Genomic DNA, 16,192 nt, shown 5'->3' with positions numbered 1-16,192 from the left:
TATAAAATATACAGTTTCGACTTACATACAAATTCAACTTAAGAACAAACCTCCAGACCCTATCTTGTATGTAACCCGGGGACTGCCTGTAGAGGAAAACCCATTTTCATTCGCAGCGCGCCACTAGCAATATGGCGCTTACCTCACCTGTAATTTGCTATGGCGCACACCAGAGGCCGCTGTGACTTAAAGGCTAGGCCGGCATCACGTGACCTGGATATAAAAGCCGTGCTTCCACCTATAACCGCCCTCTCTTGTACTCACTGCCGAGCAGGGTGTCGGCCACAAGGTGCTTTCCCGAGGGCGACCGGGGCGCTAAGCTCTAAAGACGTAAAAATAGAAGGGGTAACTACAAGACACACACTGCTCGGTACACGAGTCATTCGTAAGACTGTAACCCCCCGGTCTCTCCACGGAACATCAGGCTTTTAACTGCTCCTTGCCGGCCACGTTGCATCTAGTAAAAGCACCATATACCTAGCTGCTGCCCATAAACCTATGTGACTGCTGTAAGGCGCTGCCCCTGATCTGCTGTCCACCGCAGTGAAGCCTGGCATCTGCCCGCGATCCCCGCCTACACACAGCCCGATCACTATTACCTGTTGCTGCCGCTTGTCCGGACATCTTTGTATAAACTCTTTGCTCTCCGCTTATTTCTCCTGTGGAGATCCAGCGACTCCCTCTAGTTCGGGACACACTCGGGGTGGGTGATGCACACGGCTACCAGCAGTTACCCTATGGCCTCCCTCTATGTGGGTGACCTCCACCCTGATGTCACAGAAGCCATGCTCTATGAGAAGTTTAGTCCTGCTGGGCCAGTGCTGTCTATACGGGTCTGTCGGGACATGATCACAAGAAGATCCCTCGGTTATGCCTATGTAAACTTCCAGCAGCCTGCAGATGGTAAGTAGATGGCCTGGACATAGATCAGTGATGTACAGGGTTAGAGATTGCTTCAGGTCATTTCTAATGCAGGGTCAGATTTTAGCTCTGCATAAATGGATTAGTCATATTAATACCTTGGACCACACAATGCAATTTATTGCAGCTTTTGGACCCCCTTGTTTGTTAAGCAAAGAACTATAAAGGTGGTCTCACTAAAGGTAAAAGAATAACAAAAAAAGTTATCATCTAAGGTTGTTCTCGCACACATTCCAAAAGCGCTGCTGAAAGAAAACCGCAACCCAAAAAGTCGCCATAACGGAGACCCACATGTCCCAATAACTTTATTCAGTGTGTGTGAAAAGCTGAATTACACTTGATAAAAATGGCTTCAAAGGTTTAGTTGTGCTTTGCAGTTTAATAGTTAGCTAATGTTTCTAAAAATTGTTTAGGTTTAAGACCTTAATTATCTCACGTTCTACAGATGAAGCACCTCAATTGTAAAGTGCCCTTTGTATGTGTGTTGGAGAAAGTTGTGAATGGACACAATGCTGCTGTGTTTTATTCCACCAATAAAGTAGGTAATCTTGTGCCATCCCAAATGTGACTTGTGTTCAGAATAGAGCTGCTCTCTTCCACTCTCTCCAGGAGTCTATTGATGTGTTCATTATTTTAGTTTTGTGTGGCTGTAATCTACATGTAAATCTGCTGTCCTATAAATAAACTCCTCTACATTCCAGCTGCTATGCCTTCTGAGAGCTTGCTGTCTGACCCCGTGCACATGTCCCAGTTACTGCGGGGGCAACTTTATAGGTACTAAGGCAGTTAACAGATTTTTTATTTTCTTTTTCTCGCTTCCAATTTAATAGCAGGAAATAGATGTCAAATGGGCTGGTGGCTACCGTTTATTCATTAAATGGATTATGTGTTTTTTTAGAGTGCTGGTTCCAGTGTAGAATATTAAAATCACACACTACTGGAAAAAAATAACCTACCGCTGCAACGCATTTAGGCTTCCTGCACATGAACGTGTTCAGTTGCAGGCCTCCGACACGTGTGTCATTGGTGTATGAGATTCTCATTCTCTCATCGCTGATTACAATAGAAATGCTGAGCTGTAAAGTGGGCAGAATTTGACCTGGGCAAACTGTAGAAACCATAGCCATATGCATAGGGAGTGGGAGGGCTTGAGCTAAGCTAGCCATTCAAACAGCTGGCGCGCAAACATTTGTGTATGCTGTTTTGTGCAGTAGAATGACTTCTTTATTGTGTAATGGCAATCTATGTACAGGAGGGATTGAAAGATACTTGAGGGGTCAGGGATGTAGGGAATGTTGTAGATCCAAGCCGGCAGCAGGGCTAGGCAGCTGTCCAAATACCATATATATCTGCACCTACACAGAAAATGACACCTGCAGAAGCAGTGGAGTGACATTGGGGGACATTTACTATGGCGTTTCCGCCAGTTTTGTGGCGCTCTCACCACATGTTCTGCTCTCCTACCTATTAGCTGTCGGGGACAGAAAAAATGACTTTTTCCGTCTGCTCCGACTCTTCTCCGAAAAGGGGCGTGGCTTTGGCGGAGTGGAAACTCAGACACAATTAATATGTGTCACAGCCATTTTTGGGCGCTGTAAACTGGCGGAAAGTAGACCAAAAGAAAACTGGTCTAGCAGGGACTGTTGGACACATTTCTGGTTCTCGGGACAGATTTTGGTCCCAGGGACAGAAAATGGTCTCGGGGAAAGAAAATGGTCTCGGGGACAGAAACGTCTCTGCACAGCTCTACAATATTAAATGTGTGTCTTCTTTCCGAGAGCAGGTCGGTAACAAAGCCAATGCAGACACCGACACTTTAAGTAAATGTCCCCCATTGAGTTTACATAACACCATATTTACATTGATTTTTATATAAATGCAACCTTCTTGTGTGATTGCAGCCTTCAGTTTTCCAATTAAGGTTGAGAATGCCTGTCCTGATTAGTGGCCCTTTCAGTGGCTTGTATAAGTGATCATAGTATTCTGTTTACGTCTCCTTGACGTAATAATACGTAAATAAAGGTAAATAGATTTTAAAAATAAAAGAATGGCGACCTTGGCTAAGCCGATACTATTTTGCTTTACATGTACTATGATTGGCATAAAAAATAAACTTTTAAAAAATTAACTTTTGTTGCTTCTGATCTCCCAAAGAACTGTAATAGTGATCAAAAAGTCAGGTCTACCCCAAAATAGTACAAATCTAACCGTTTATCTTCTCCCGCATTAATCAAGCCCTCCTTTTTATTTAAGAATTAAAGAGAAACTGTTAAGATACTTGAAAAAAATTGTTTTATTACAACTATCTGAATTGGGCATGACTTCCTGGTTTTGACATCAGCTAAGGGCGCTGAGAGCTTTCGCATGAATGTGTACAAACAGCTCAACCAATCCGCACATAATCAGTGTTACTGCTTGTACAGTGATCTACTACAGAGCACTGGGTCTCTACATTATAGTAAGAAGGGCTGTGGAGTCAGAACGCCAAACCTTCCACTTTGATCCCTCGATTTCCCTGAGGGCGCTGTCACACGGGACGTTTATGGCTGCATTTGCAAACGCAGACCAAGCCGCACCCATCGGGGAGGGCCAATCGCATCAGCGTTTCTATGGAAACGCCTGCGATTCGGAACCGAGCTGCCGGTGTTTTGCATTAAAGTAATGCAAAACACTGGCGGCTTGGCCCCGATGGGTGCGGCTTAGTCTGCGTTTGCAAACGCAGCCATAAACGTCCCGTGTAACAGCGCCAAAATTCCGACTTCTACTCCAGCTCCACCAAAATTGTTCAGACTCTAGCAGTACTTGAGAGAAATGCAGCCCACTGCTGCCTTCCTCTAATCTATAGCAGAGGAGCTTCAATCCTATGTACGTACATAAAGTGCAGCCACGTTCATCTCTAGTTGAAGAGGATTTATTTTTGTCTGCACTGGGGATGTCCAGTATTAGTTTTATGCTTTAGGATTTCCAGTCGGATTGTCTGCTCTGAATGTAGTGTTTAATACCTAATTACTAATGCTGATTACTAATGCAGACCCTTAAAGTTGAGCCCTATGATACCATGGTTCCTGGACCAATAAATGTTGTTCACCACTGGCCTAAATCCTTACATCGGGAATAGAATAGGACATTTCCAATTGTATTAATTCCCTGTTTGACAACCCTGAGTAAGAATGATTATACAGTAATTTACTACTCCACAAAGGTTACAATAATACATTATATGGAGTCCTATCCCCGGCACGTGAAATGTGGTCACTATAGTCTGGGATTCAGACTAATTGCTACGGACTTGGTGCTGGCTAGGTGGTGAAAGTACAAGGGATTTTAATGTTTTTTGTTAAATCTGTTTGCAGCTGAGCGTGCCCTGGACACCATGAACTTTGATGTGATCAAAGGAAAACCTATCCGTATTATGTGGTCTCAGCGTGACCCATCTCTAAGGAAATCTGGAGTGGGCAACGTTTTCATAAAGAATCTCGACAAATCAATTGACAACAAAGCACTTTATGACACTTTTTCTGCTTTTGGCAACATTCTTTCTTGTAAGGTAAGTGTTGTAGTTGCTTGTATAAACATTTTTGTTTGATATTTGTTACCCATCAGAGACTTATTCCAGCCTCTCTCATACAGGTGGTTTGTGATGAGAATGGCTCCAAGGGATATGCTTTTGTGCACTTTGAGACACAAGATGCTGCGGACAGAGCCATAGAGAAGATGAATGGCATGCTGCTCAACGATCGCAAAGTGTGAGGCTTGGTGTGGTATATAGACTGTGTTAGAAAAGGCATTATATTTTGTACTGTTGCAGTTGTGCCAATGAGCTTGGGGTTGTTTCACATATGGCCATTCCCCTTACACCTAGACACCCCATACGCTAGCTGTTTTGTATGCTTATTTGGGCACTGTGTGTGGGTTCTGCAATGAGGTTCCTGCTCTTATTAGGCATAGCTGTTTATATGTGAACATTATAGCGCTTGTCTTTTAGTCAAGCCATCCAATTCTCCATGGAGTTTCACTGGTGAGAAATGGACAGTGTATTGTATGTTTTTTCACTGCTCTTGGATGTCATTTGACTATGAAAGTTAGCCATGTGGTGGTTTCTAAATGACAGAACCAAACTATCATCTTTGCTGTGCAGATTTGTTGGGCGTTTTAAGTGCCGAAGGGAAAGGGAAGCAGAACTTGGAGCCAAAGCCAAGGAATTCACAAACGTTTACATCAAGAATTTTGGGGAGGATATGGATGATGAACGACTGAAGGAGACTTTCTGCAAATACGGTAACTAAGTGAAATCATGATAACACCAAGTGACCACTTGCTTCTGGCTTCGTTTGTGCGGTGGATAACTGTGAGCTCCTTGGCTCTGCCCATGCATGTGGGCTTCTGGTTCCACGCGTATGCCGTGGTTAACCTAATGAAATCGGACTCTGCTCCCGCATGTGGGCGCCTGGTTTCAAGCGTGTGCCGTGCACCTGCATGCTGTGACCCTGTGACCTTGGTGGTTAACTGGTGTCTCTTGGCTGCAGGGAAGACTCTGAGCGTTAAGGTGATGACTGACCCGAGTGGGAAGTCCAAAGGGTTTGGCTTTGTCAGCTTTGAAAAACATGAAGATGCAAATAAGGTAAGAGCTCCCTGGAGGACCAGGCAGACAAAGTATGTCTGCAGAGGAGAGCCAGGTACTGGGGAGCTCTGCAGTAGTCAACGCATTTAATTGTAGGGAATATATAACTGTAATGTTTTTAAGGGGTTTATTTTATTTTATTTTTTTTTTCTAGGCTGTAGATGATATGAATGGGAGGGACGTCAATGGCAAAGTGATGTTTGTTGGCAGAGCACAAAAAAAGGTTGAACGCCAAGCAGAGCTAAAAAGACGATTTGAACAGTTAAAGCAGGAAAGGATAAGTCGTTATCAGGTATGCTTTTCATTTATTGAAACAAATTGGTTCATTTTTTTTCCTCAGTGGTTGTCATAAATGAAAGTTATCCCTTATCCTGTAGATGGGAGATAAATTTGAGATTGTCCAACAGTCGAGACTCCATTATTAGGCAGAACAGGAGATGGCATGTTCCTCATATTTGATTTACTGGTTTTTGTCTGTCCTGGTAACTGGCTGATGGTACTATGGAAATCATTTGAGGGCAGGGAACTTTATCCTGCACTCCATAACTTTTAAGGTTTTTGGCTGCACATACTTTTCTGAAATGACCTAGAAGTCACTGTGCTTTGGTACATATAATGAGAACTTGTGATCCCCTATTCTTCCTAGCACCTAACAGCCAAGACCCCCCACCCCATGATCTAATATTTATCACTTATTCACAGGTGGTAGGACCCTCCTATTTCTAACATGTCCTGTGAATGGCATACATTTTTCTATACAGGCAAACCCATTTAAGAAAAAACATTTGTACTATTTAAACCTTGCATTCACTATTGAGGCAGACCAAAAAACATCTGTTTACACTATTTATCTCTGCAAAATATAAAAGTAGACATGCCTTTATTATTTCACATATGATGATCCTTAAACACCCCTGTTGTACCCCACATCTGATGGAACTCATGCTCATAAATGAAAACACAAATTGAAATGTGCACAATTTGAGCATTACAATCAAATATTAATGAGACGTGTGCATACATAATATTTATTCTTTATTATAAACAATACATCTCATACACAATAAATTTACAAAATGGGCAACAGGGAAGGGGGGAGAAACTGGTATAAAAATCAATTAAAAAGCTTAAACAAAGCTACATATCGCTGTGGGGGTTCCTGTTGGGATGCCACCCACACACCTTCCTGTTGCTTTTGGCCTTAGTTCACCCACCAGAAGGGAACATTTGTGCAAAGGCCCTTATCTAAGTGGACTAGGGGGTCCCCCCAACTTGTGGTATTATATTGATAGTATAATTAATCCGTTGGGGGGAAGCAGACCAATGAACATCAATAGCCATCCCTGCTCAGGAAGGGGCCTACAATGCACTAACATACCTTAATTGGAGGGGGAGCCTTATGCCACATGCTCATGAAATTTAAAATGGTCTACTTGACCCCTAATAAATGTACCATTTCCTTACAGGGTGTAAATTTGTATATTAAAAACCTGGATGATACGATTGACGATGAAAAACTGAGGAAAGAGTTTTCTCCATTTGGATCAATCACAAGCGCCAAGGTATGAAAGGGCAGGGCTTATATACTTTCCTTTATAATTTCCTTAAAATAAGCTACCCAGTCCCCAAAGCCCTCCCTCCTCATTGCACTGTAAACTCATCCTGTCCCTGCTGTACTATGCAGGGAGAGGCAATTCAGTGCTAGATAAATGCAGAGAAAATCCAGACTGAGCATAGTTTGCATTGTGCTCGGTCTCTACACCTCTTCCACATACAGACTTTTACACATTTGAAATTGTTGTTACCATATAGCATCCATCTCAATTCATAATGTCTCTTCCAGGTAATGCTTGAAGATGGTCGTAGCAAAGGATTTGGATTTGTTTGCTTTTCTTCCCCAGAAGAAGCCACTAAAGCAGTCACTGAGATGAATGGAAGAATTGTAGGGTCTAAACCACTCTATGTAGCATTGGCTCAAAGAAAAGAGGAACGTAAAGCTCATCTTACAAATCAGTATATGCAGCGTATAGCTGGAATGAGGGCTCTTCCTGCCAATACCCTCATCAACCAATTTCAGCCTGCCCCTGGAGGGTACTTCGTACCTGCAGTTCCACAGGTGGGAGTGATGGAAACTTACTGTAAGATGCTCTTTAACGTGTATAATTTTACAATGTTGATATATATTTTTCTAGGCTCAAAACAGACCTACATACTATGCACCCAATCATATGACCCAAGTACGCCCAGGCCCTAGGTGGCAACAAGCAGGACGTCCTCAAGGTAAGGGTTTTTTTTTTTTTTATAGATGGCTAAATATGAACTCTATATACTCGAGTATAAGACGAGTTATTCAGCACAATGTGCTGAAAAACCCTAACTCAGCTTATACTCGAGTCAAGAAAAAAAAAACTGTGTACTCTCCCTCCAACGCCCCCTGGCAGGTTCTCTTCTATCCATCGCGGCATCAGCTTCCTGTCCCTGTGTGGTTCCGTCGCAGGCATCCTGCCATCAGCCGCATGCTGACTCTGTTTGTGCTCGCAGCAAGTGACTGACTTCATGGTGCCTGTGACTGACCGCATGGGTACAGGGAGCCAAAGCCGGAGCCGCGATGGATAGAAGAGGTGAGTACACTTTTTGTTTTTTCTACATGCATTCTATTGGGGGTACATGGTGCAGGCTATATACTGGGGGGCAGGAAGCTGGCAGGCTATATACTGTGGGGGCTGTGACCAATGCATTTCCCACCTTCGGCTTATACTCAAATCAATAGGTTTTTGTTTTTTTAATTGGGCATCTTAGCTTATACTCGGTCTGTTTATACTCGATTATATGTGGTAATTAAGACTTTCTGGGAATACCCCATAATCTGCATTTTGCGTACCACCACTTATTCTTTTTTTCCTTTAGGCTTTCAACCGATGCCGAACACGCTGCGCCAAAGTGGTCCACGTCAGTCCTTACGCCATATACCACCGCCAAGTACTCAGGGTACCCGTGGAATCCCCAATGTAGCCCAGAGAGTTGGTGAGAGAACTTTATTGAATTTTAGCCAAAATGATTGTAACGTGCCTTCACACATAAACAGACCCTCTTTTAACGATCATTACAAATTTCTTTATAAGCAAATAAGAATATTATACAAAGCAAAGTTTTATTTTTCTTTATAAATATTGGGAAAAGGGAGATCTTTGGAAAAAGTTAACACCCACTCAAGCCATTAGCTTGAAGAGATACCTAGTAGTCAGGCCTCAAAGTAAGAGTGCTTAATGTTTTTTCAGTGTACATCCCAAACCATCTTGCAAAAGTCTGATGGTCACCTAGGCTTTATCCAATAAAATCACTTTTGTATATAACTATAAGTTTTGCATGATGAAACAAAAAGTAATGCACATAATTAAGTTTGCCATAAAGGGAGTGTCCCAATTGATCGATTGGCAGGTTTAGCATGCATCCTTATGGTCCATGTAGTTATATGGGAGCATCAGACATTTTAGAGCATAGTGCTTGGCTATCTTCAGCACTCGGAGAATATGTAGTGACAGGGGAAGCATGCATCCATCAGTGAGATTGTAGATGGGGATAAATATCTTGGTACACCACCTTCAATTGCACTAGAATTAGTTCTGTCTAAAATGGCTCCACAAATTAGACTCAAGTGACGTGTGAGCTGGCTTTTATTGTCCTTATTGCATATTAATTATTTAGATTTAATTCCACGTTGAATGTTTTTTTTTTGTTTTTTTTAATGGACCAAGTTTCTTATGTTACATTGTCCTGTGGTATTTTAGCTAGAACATGGCTATAATGTATAATTCTGCAATGGATTAATGCACTATGACCTTATGTTTCTACCGCATAGTGCTGTATGAAATGTCAATATGTGCTTAAAAAAAACAGCAAAGAGAATCCAGACAAAGCATGCTTGACCTTGTGTTTTGTCTCTACAACTTTGCCACATTTGTTACTTTGTATACATCTTTACATATACTGTACATACACTATAACTGAAAAGTTGTAGTGAATTTTTGGTATCCTGTAAGAAAGCACACAGTAGTACAGTCTAGCATAGGGTTGTCATTTATTTTCACTCTGGCTATATTGGCCTTGTGGTTGCCAAAAGCTACTCCTTAAAGGGGTTGGCCGCTCATTTACATAAGTTGGCCGTGTGCCTTTTTTCATGTCTTAATATTCCCTGAATGTTCATAAAGTGATTCAGCACCCCTTCTACTTCTGTGTTCTATACAGACCCACCCTAATTATTTACATGTCTGAACACTGATGAATAGGAGGCGCTGTGGCAGCAGGGGTTATGATTCATTCCTCTCCACACTCCTTCCCCTCTTCCTGTGTCAGTGAGGAAGGACAGAGGGAGACGTCATGAGGATAGACTAATATATATATTTATTAGTGTGTGGCCAACCCCCTTTAACAGGTGCTCCCGAATAACAATCGGGCTTGCCTTGTGGCCTGATGATTTGATGTGGCAAATGCTGTTGTATGGCACGGTGCGCTCTATGTAGCTCTCCTGACATGCGTGTCTCTAAGATAGCATAGCACTGGGGCATGGAGCAGGAGTCGGGCTGGATAACACAAGGTGGGCAGATAATTGCAGAATTTCTGTAAAGAAACTGAACTCTCTAGTCTATATTATAATGTATACAGGCAGTCCCCGTGTTATGTACAAGATAGATTTCATAGGTTTGTTCTTAAGTTGAATTTGTATGTAAGTAGAAATTGTATATTTTATAATTGTCGATCCAAACAAATTTTTTTTTTTGCCCCAGTGACTTTTGAAGTTTCAAAATTTTTCTGCTGTAATTGGACTAAGGATTATCAATAAAGACTCCTTACAGCTGATCATTTCAGTCTGGGACTATAGTAAAGCATTCAGAGAATTTCACCAGAGGCAATGGGGTCCGTCTTTAACTAGAGGTTGTCTGTAAGTCGGGTGTCCTTATGTAGGGGGATCTCCTGTATATATTTTTATTATACCTTCTGGCTTGGTACTGTAAGCTACTGCAGTGTTTTGTTTTTAAGTATATTAGTGTCATCTTTATATGGCCATCTAGTAATTTAACATTTTGTGTGCAGGGGTATCTTCTGCTACTCAGACCTTAGGTCCTAGACAACCAGTCTCTGCTCCTCCCCCTCGAGCTGTACCTCCATACAAGTACACACGCTGTCCACTCCCTGGAGTTCAGCCTCTGCAGGTACTTGCTGTCTGTTGCTTATTTGCTAATATAGTGCAGTGACTAAAACTGATAGTATGACAGCCAGTGCAGAACAGTGGTAGTAAATGGTCCTCTTTAATGGCTGAAAGTGCATTGATTTAATGGCTTGGAAAACCGTTTTATAATTTATCTGCAACCAGTCAAGATGTAGGTATATGTTCTGTACAAAGAAATGTGTAGCCATAAAAAATATCTATCCATGCCCCTTTCTATTTTAAAATCATGGCCGAATTAGAATGAGTTTGCAGCACTCTTTAGCTGCTCTTGACCAGGTGGCTGCTGAAAAGCATATTGCTTACTATCTGTTACCACAGCAGAGCAGAAGCTTGGGCAATTTGGAAATACATTGAAACCATTTTTTATTTATTACAACCAGATAACCCCATTTTTTTTCTAATCTGTCTAAGAATATGTTCTGCAGAAAGATACCTCTCCCTAAGATTGTGGGAAAATCGTACTGTATATCCTTGAATATTTACATCAAATAATCATCATTTATTTACTGCTACATAATTTTGAACACTTGTATAAGCTCAGTTTTGAAGTAATATAATTTTCCATCAGAATCCCCAGCCTGCTGTCCATGTACAAGGACAGGAGCCACTCACAGCTTCCATGCTGGCTGCTGCCCCTCCTCAAGAACAGAAACAAATGTTGGGTGAGTCGGCTGTCTTATATTTTGTATGGGTTGTTTTAATTTTTCTTTGTGCGTGACAGATATTTAGGAAATGAGTATTAATCCTTTGTTTCTTTATAGGAGAGCGTCTCTTCCCTCTTATCCAAGCCATGCACCCTTCATTGGCGGGTAAAATAACAGGAATGCTGCTAGAAATTGATAACTCAGAACTACTACACATGTTGGAATCCCCAGAGTCGCTGCGTTCCAAGGTAAAGATAAATGTTTCCGATAATACAGAAAGTTGTCACCATGTATCGGTTATTAAATGTGTTTAAAAACTAAAACGGCTTCAAACAGTTTGTGGCTGAATTTAGCACAGCATATGAGGGCGGTTCAATAAGTACCCGGGTTAGAAATGAAGACACCATTTTTTTTGTTGTTTGATAGATGGCAGAACACGATGATGAAACCAACTTCCGTCAGGAACGCCCTCTGTCGTCAAACACAGCTACTTAATGAACCACCCTTGTAATTTAAATTGGTGACAGATCTGCCTAACTTTTGTATAGTTTAGGTTAAATTCACAGCTGGGATCATCAGCTTCTGCTTTAAAAGTGAGGGGATGCATAGCACCCCATGTTAGCTGTGCCCTTACCACCTCCATTTTTGGAAGCAGGCACAATGTTTCCCTTCCTTCCCTCATGGAACCTTTATGGAGAACCGAAGGCCTTCCACATTTTGTTTCCATTACTGTTCTATAACGAAGAGTGTTACTGAAACTTTGATGCGGATGTGTACTGGGTCCAACTGTAGAGAGAAATGTGGCAATATATCAGAACGACTAACATATCTCTGAAAATTGCTTTCCTTCAGGTAGAAGAGGCTGTGGCTGTTTTACAAGCTCACCAGGCTAAGAAAGATGCTGCCCAGAAAGTGGGGCTTGTTGCTGCTACCTCCTGAACCAGGGTATCCTGTAAGTCCTCATTTTCTTTCTACATTGGGTATTTTTAGCTGTAGGCTTCTTGGATTGTTATCCATAAGGTATAGGTTTTATGCATGTTCCGGTATTACATGAAATAAAAGCTCACAAAATGAAAAATTTTAACCCCTTCCCTGGTAAGGACATGTTTCCCTTCTGTGCAGGGAGCTACTCTAGAGTAGCCAAGGATGTATGAGGTATGTTCTGTTGATAACACTTCTATTTTGGACTATATAGCCAATATAACCCACTATCCACTTTTAAAGTTGAGAATCTCTTCCCTTGCCCATACCTTTAGGATCTTCAGCTCTTGGCAGCACAATTTTTTTTTTTTGTGCCTTTTAAAAGCTATAGATTATATGAGCACCACCAATAATGGATTCATAGCTGGGAAGAGCTGTTCATGGAGTTTTGCAGTGGTTATTAAAGGCAATTTTTGTAAATTGAAGTGTGCAACTTTCAGAAGCTCCCCAATGAGCCATGTCCCTTTGTACTTCATTTGTATATGCAAAGTTTGTATTAATCTCCCACTTTCTGTTAACTTTATTTTGCAGGAAGTAATGAAGCCAAATAATCCCAGAATGTGTGAGTTTAGAAAGTGGCTGCCAAGAATCAAGTTTCATCCACATGCTGCTTATCTTGAGATGTCATCTGTTTGTAAAACAGGGGGTCTATGCACTATGTCGCTTTATTGCTCTTGGGATGAGAAGTTGCATTTTGAGTGAACATCTCCCGGATTCTTCTGCAGAACTTTCTCCTTCTAATTGCAAATGATTTTTATTTTTTGCAGTTTTAGTTTAAAGATATCTAAATGAGATCTAAACTCTTTTCTCAATGAAATTAATAAAATGTTTTAAGTCCAATTATTTTGTTTTCGACTTGTGTGGGTGCTATATCTTTCTGTCATTCAGGGACTAATGCTGAGAACATTGCTAAATGGCCTTCTGTAATGGTTTTGTGAAAGTAATACAAGTACTTGTATTTACTTCTGTGTTAGCTTGTAAAGCTTTGTAACTGGTATCATTTTAACTATAGCCCAAAGCCTTAGTTAACCATGTAAAAGTAAGAAATTTTTTAACAATGTTTAAAATTTATTTTAAAGGGACTTTACTTCATTGATCCCTTCACAAATGCTATACCTCCGATATAACATATATGCGCCATCTGTTGTCCTTCAGCATGAGATGACCACAAACCACACTCTGTGCAGTGAAGGATCCATGGGCCTTTTAAATGTTCAGATTACTCAGTATTAGAAATATTTCAAGACACTTATGGCTGACTTTGGAGATGCCCACAAATTGTAAATTGTGACCATTAGACGGGACTTTTGCCTAATGTAAGATTGAGTAGAACACTTAGAGCGGATGTTAACTGGCTAAATACTTCGTAACATACACTCACCGGCCACTTTATTAGGTACACCATGCTAGTAACGGGTTGGACCCCCTTTTGCCTTCAGAACTGCCTCAATTCTTCGTGGCATAGATTCAACAAGGTGCTGGAAGCATTCCTCAGAGATTTTGGTCCATATTGACATGATGGCATCACACAGTTGCCGCAGATTTGTCGGCTGCACATCCATGATGCGAATCTCCCGTTCCACCACATCCCAAAGATGCTCTATTGGATTGAGATCTGGTGACTGTGGAGGCCATTTGAGTACAGTGAACTCCTTGTCATGTTCAAGAAACCAGTCTGAGATGATTCCAGCTTTATGACATGGCGCATTATCCTGCTGAAAGTAGCCATCAGATGTTGGGTACATTGTGGTCATAAAGGGATGGACATGGTCAGCAACAATACTCAGGTAGGCTGTGGCGTTGCAACGATGCTCAATTGGTACCAAGGGGCCCAAAGAGTGCCAAGAAAATATTCCCCACACCATGACACCACCACCACCAGCCTGAACCGTTTATACAAGGCAGGATGGATCCATGATTTCATGTTGTTGACGCCAAATTCTGACCCTACAATCCGAATGCCGCAGCAGAAATCGAGACTCATCAGACCAGGCACGTTTTTCCAATCTTCTACTGTCCAATTTCGATGAGCTTTTGCAAATTGTAGCCTCAGTTTCCTGTTCTTAGCTGAAAGGAGTGGCACCCGGTGTGGTCTTCTGCTGCTGTAGCCCATCTGCCTTGAAGTTCGACGTACTGTGCGTTCAGAGATGCTCTTCTGCCTACCTTGGTTGTAACGGGTGGTGATTTGAGTCACTGTTGCCTTTCTATCAGCTTGAACCTGTCTGCCCATTCTCCTCTGACCTCTGGCATCAACAAGGCATTTCCGCCCACAGAACTGCCGCTCACTGGATGTTTTTTCTTTTTCGGACCATTCTCTGTAAACCCTAGAGATGGTTGTGTATGAAAATCCCAGTAGATCAGCAGTTTCTGAAATACTCAGACCAGCCCTTCTGGCACCAACAACCATGCCACGTTCAAAGGCACTCAAATCACCTTTCTTCCCCATACTGATGCTCGGTTTGAACTGCAGGAGATTGTCTTGACCATGTCTACATGCCTAAATGCACTGAGTTGCCTCCATGTGATTGCCTGATTAGAAATTAAGTGTTAACAAGCAGTTGGACAGGTGTACCTAATAAAGTGGCCGGTGAGTGTATACTAATGTGTCTACCCAAGCAATGGTGTTGGGAGACATGCAATACCTGGATAATGGGGGTCAACGCAATAACTTGTGTATTAGAGTCCATCCTGAACCTGACTAAATGTGAGGCATATATAGGAAAAGCTTTTTTTAATGCCATTCTGGCAGAATTCCTCACTCACGCACACGCATTGTCGTCGTCCCCCCCAGCCTAAAGTTCACTCTGCCAAACATATTTGCTACACTCTGAAAGGGACTTTTGTTAGTGAAAGCTAAAAAAATCTCCTGGGCATTGGCAAATTCAATATGATTTTGTCCTGTATGACCCTCAAAAATTTAAGACACATCTCCACCAGCTTCTAGGAATAGGTTCACATTCCTTTTAAGACTCGGAGCAGTGTCCATCCTAGAAACTCTTGGATAATCCTAGATATGATCAATTGAGAGCGATGTCCCTCCCTGCTCTATTGCATATCTGGCAGTCAGCACGGAGATGGAAGACAAGGTGCCTCAGTGGGTATAAGTACTGAGTATTATTTGCTCTCACAGTTTTGTTTTTGTTATATATACAGGCAGTCCCTGGGTTGCATACAGGATAGGTTCTTTAGGTTTGTTAAGTTGAATTTGTATGTAAGTCAGAACTGTGTGTTTTATAATTGTAACCCCAGTGAAAAAATTTTTGGGTCTGACAATTGGATTTTAAAAATGTGGGATTGTCATAAGAATTAGACACATTTAATAACTTTTACAGCTGATCATTGTAGTGAAGGGCTAAAGTACAGTAAATTGCCAACATCCAGAGGTCCGTTTGTAACTAGGGCTAGTCTGTAAGTTGGGTGTTCTTAAGTAGGCGACCGCCTGTAACTGGTTGTTAAAGCCTTTTTTTAATTTATTTTCCGTTTTAACATGTAAACATGCAAGAAAATTTTATTATTGAAGTGCAGTGGAGGAACGTATTTAATGGGGTATTCCCACAGAAAAGATTCTTAAATATACTCAAAATAACATTCTATGATTTACTGTTAAAATATATATTATATAAATATATACCTGTCTCCAATCAGTCCTGGTGTATACAATTTTGGTTGCCCCGGGGCCAATCTTCTATGGTTGGGCATGGCAGATTCTTCTCTTGAATAGCTTCTCCTCCCTGCCCCTCCGTTACAAGACAAGCTCACACAAAGACACATCCTGCTGCCAAGCAGCAGTGGGCAGAC

At 41.7% G+C, this 16,192-nt stretch overlaps 1 protein-coding gene and 2 non-coding genes across 4 annotated transcripts; all 3 read left to right on the top strand.

The window, feature by feature from the left end:
- Positions 1–241: 241 nt before the first annotated feature.
- PABPC4 (poly(A) binding protein cytoplasmic 4) lies at positions 242–13,234 on the top strand. Of its 2 annotated transcripts, XM_072136486.1 has the most exons (15): positions 243–903; positions 4,275–4,468; positions 4,552–4,667; positions 5,060–5,199; positions 5,448–5,542; positions 5,697–5,834; positions 7,009–7,104; positions 7,386–7,658; positions 7,735–7,822; positions 8,450–8,566; positions 10,634–10,752; positions 11,338–11,431; positions 11,531–11,661; positions 12,266–12,365; positions 12,926–13,234. In XM_072136486.1, exons 1-14 carry the CDS (start codon positions 711–713, stop codon positions 12,350–12,352), a joined length of 1,881 nt encoding a protein of 626 aa, XP_071992587.1. In that variant the 5' UTR covers positions 243–710; the 3' UTR covers positions 12,353–12,365; positions 12,926–13,234. The 2 variants fall into 2 exon arrangements, with proteins under 2 accessions (XP_071992588.1, XP_071992587.1); XM_072136487.1 differs by lacking the exons at positions 5,448–5,542; positions 7,009–7,104; positions 7,386–7,658; ... (5 more) ...; positions 12,266–12,365; positions 12,926–13,234 and having other exon boundaries at positions 242–903; positions 5,697–5,835.
- On the top strand, positions 7,189–7,317 carry LOC140120092 (small nucleolar RNA SNORA55). The gene has a single exon (XR_011853522.1). It is a non-coding gene; the product is annotated as a small nucleolar RNA SNORA55 (small nucleolar RNA).
- LOC140120093 (small nucleolar RNA SNORA55) lies at positions 9,372–9,502 on the top strand. Its single transcript, XR_011853523.1, has one exon. It is a non-coding gene; the product is annotated as a small nucleolar RNA SNORA55 (small nucleolar RNA).
- Positions 13,235–16,192: the final 2,958 nt, after the last annotated feature.

The sequence above is a fragment of the Engystomops pustulosus genome, chromosome 2 (genome assembly GCF_040894005.1).
Source record: "Engystomops pustulosus chromosome 2, aEngPut4.maternal, whole genome shotgun sequence".
Lineage (NCBI taxonomy): Eukaryota > Metazoa > Chordata > Amphibia > Anura > Leptodactylidae > Engystomops > Engystomops pustulosus.
The sequence above is the reverse complement of the archived record's forward strand: the minus strand, read 5'-3'. Positions and strand labels throughout refer to the sequence as shown.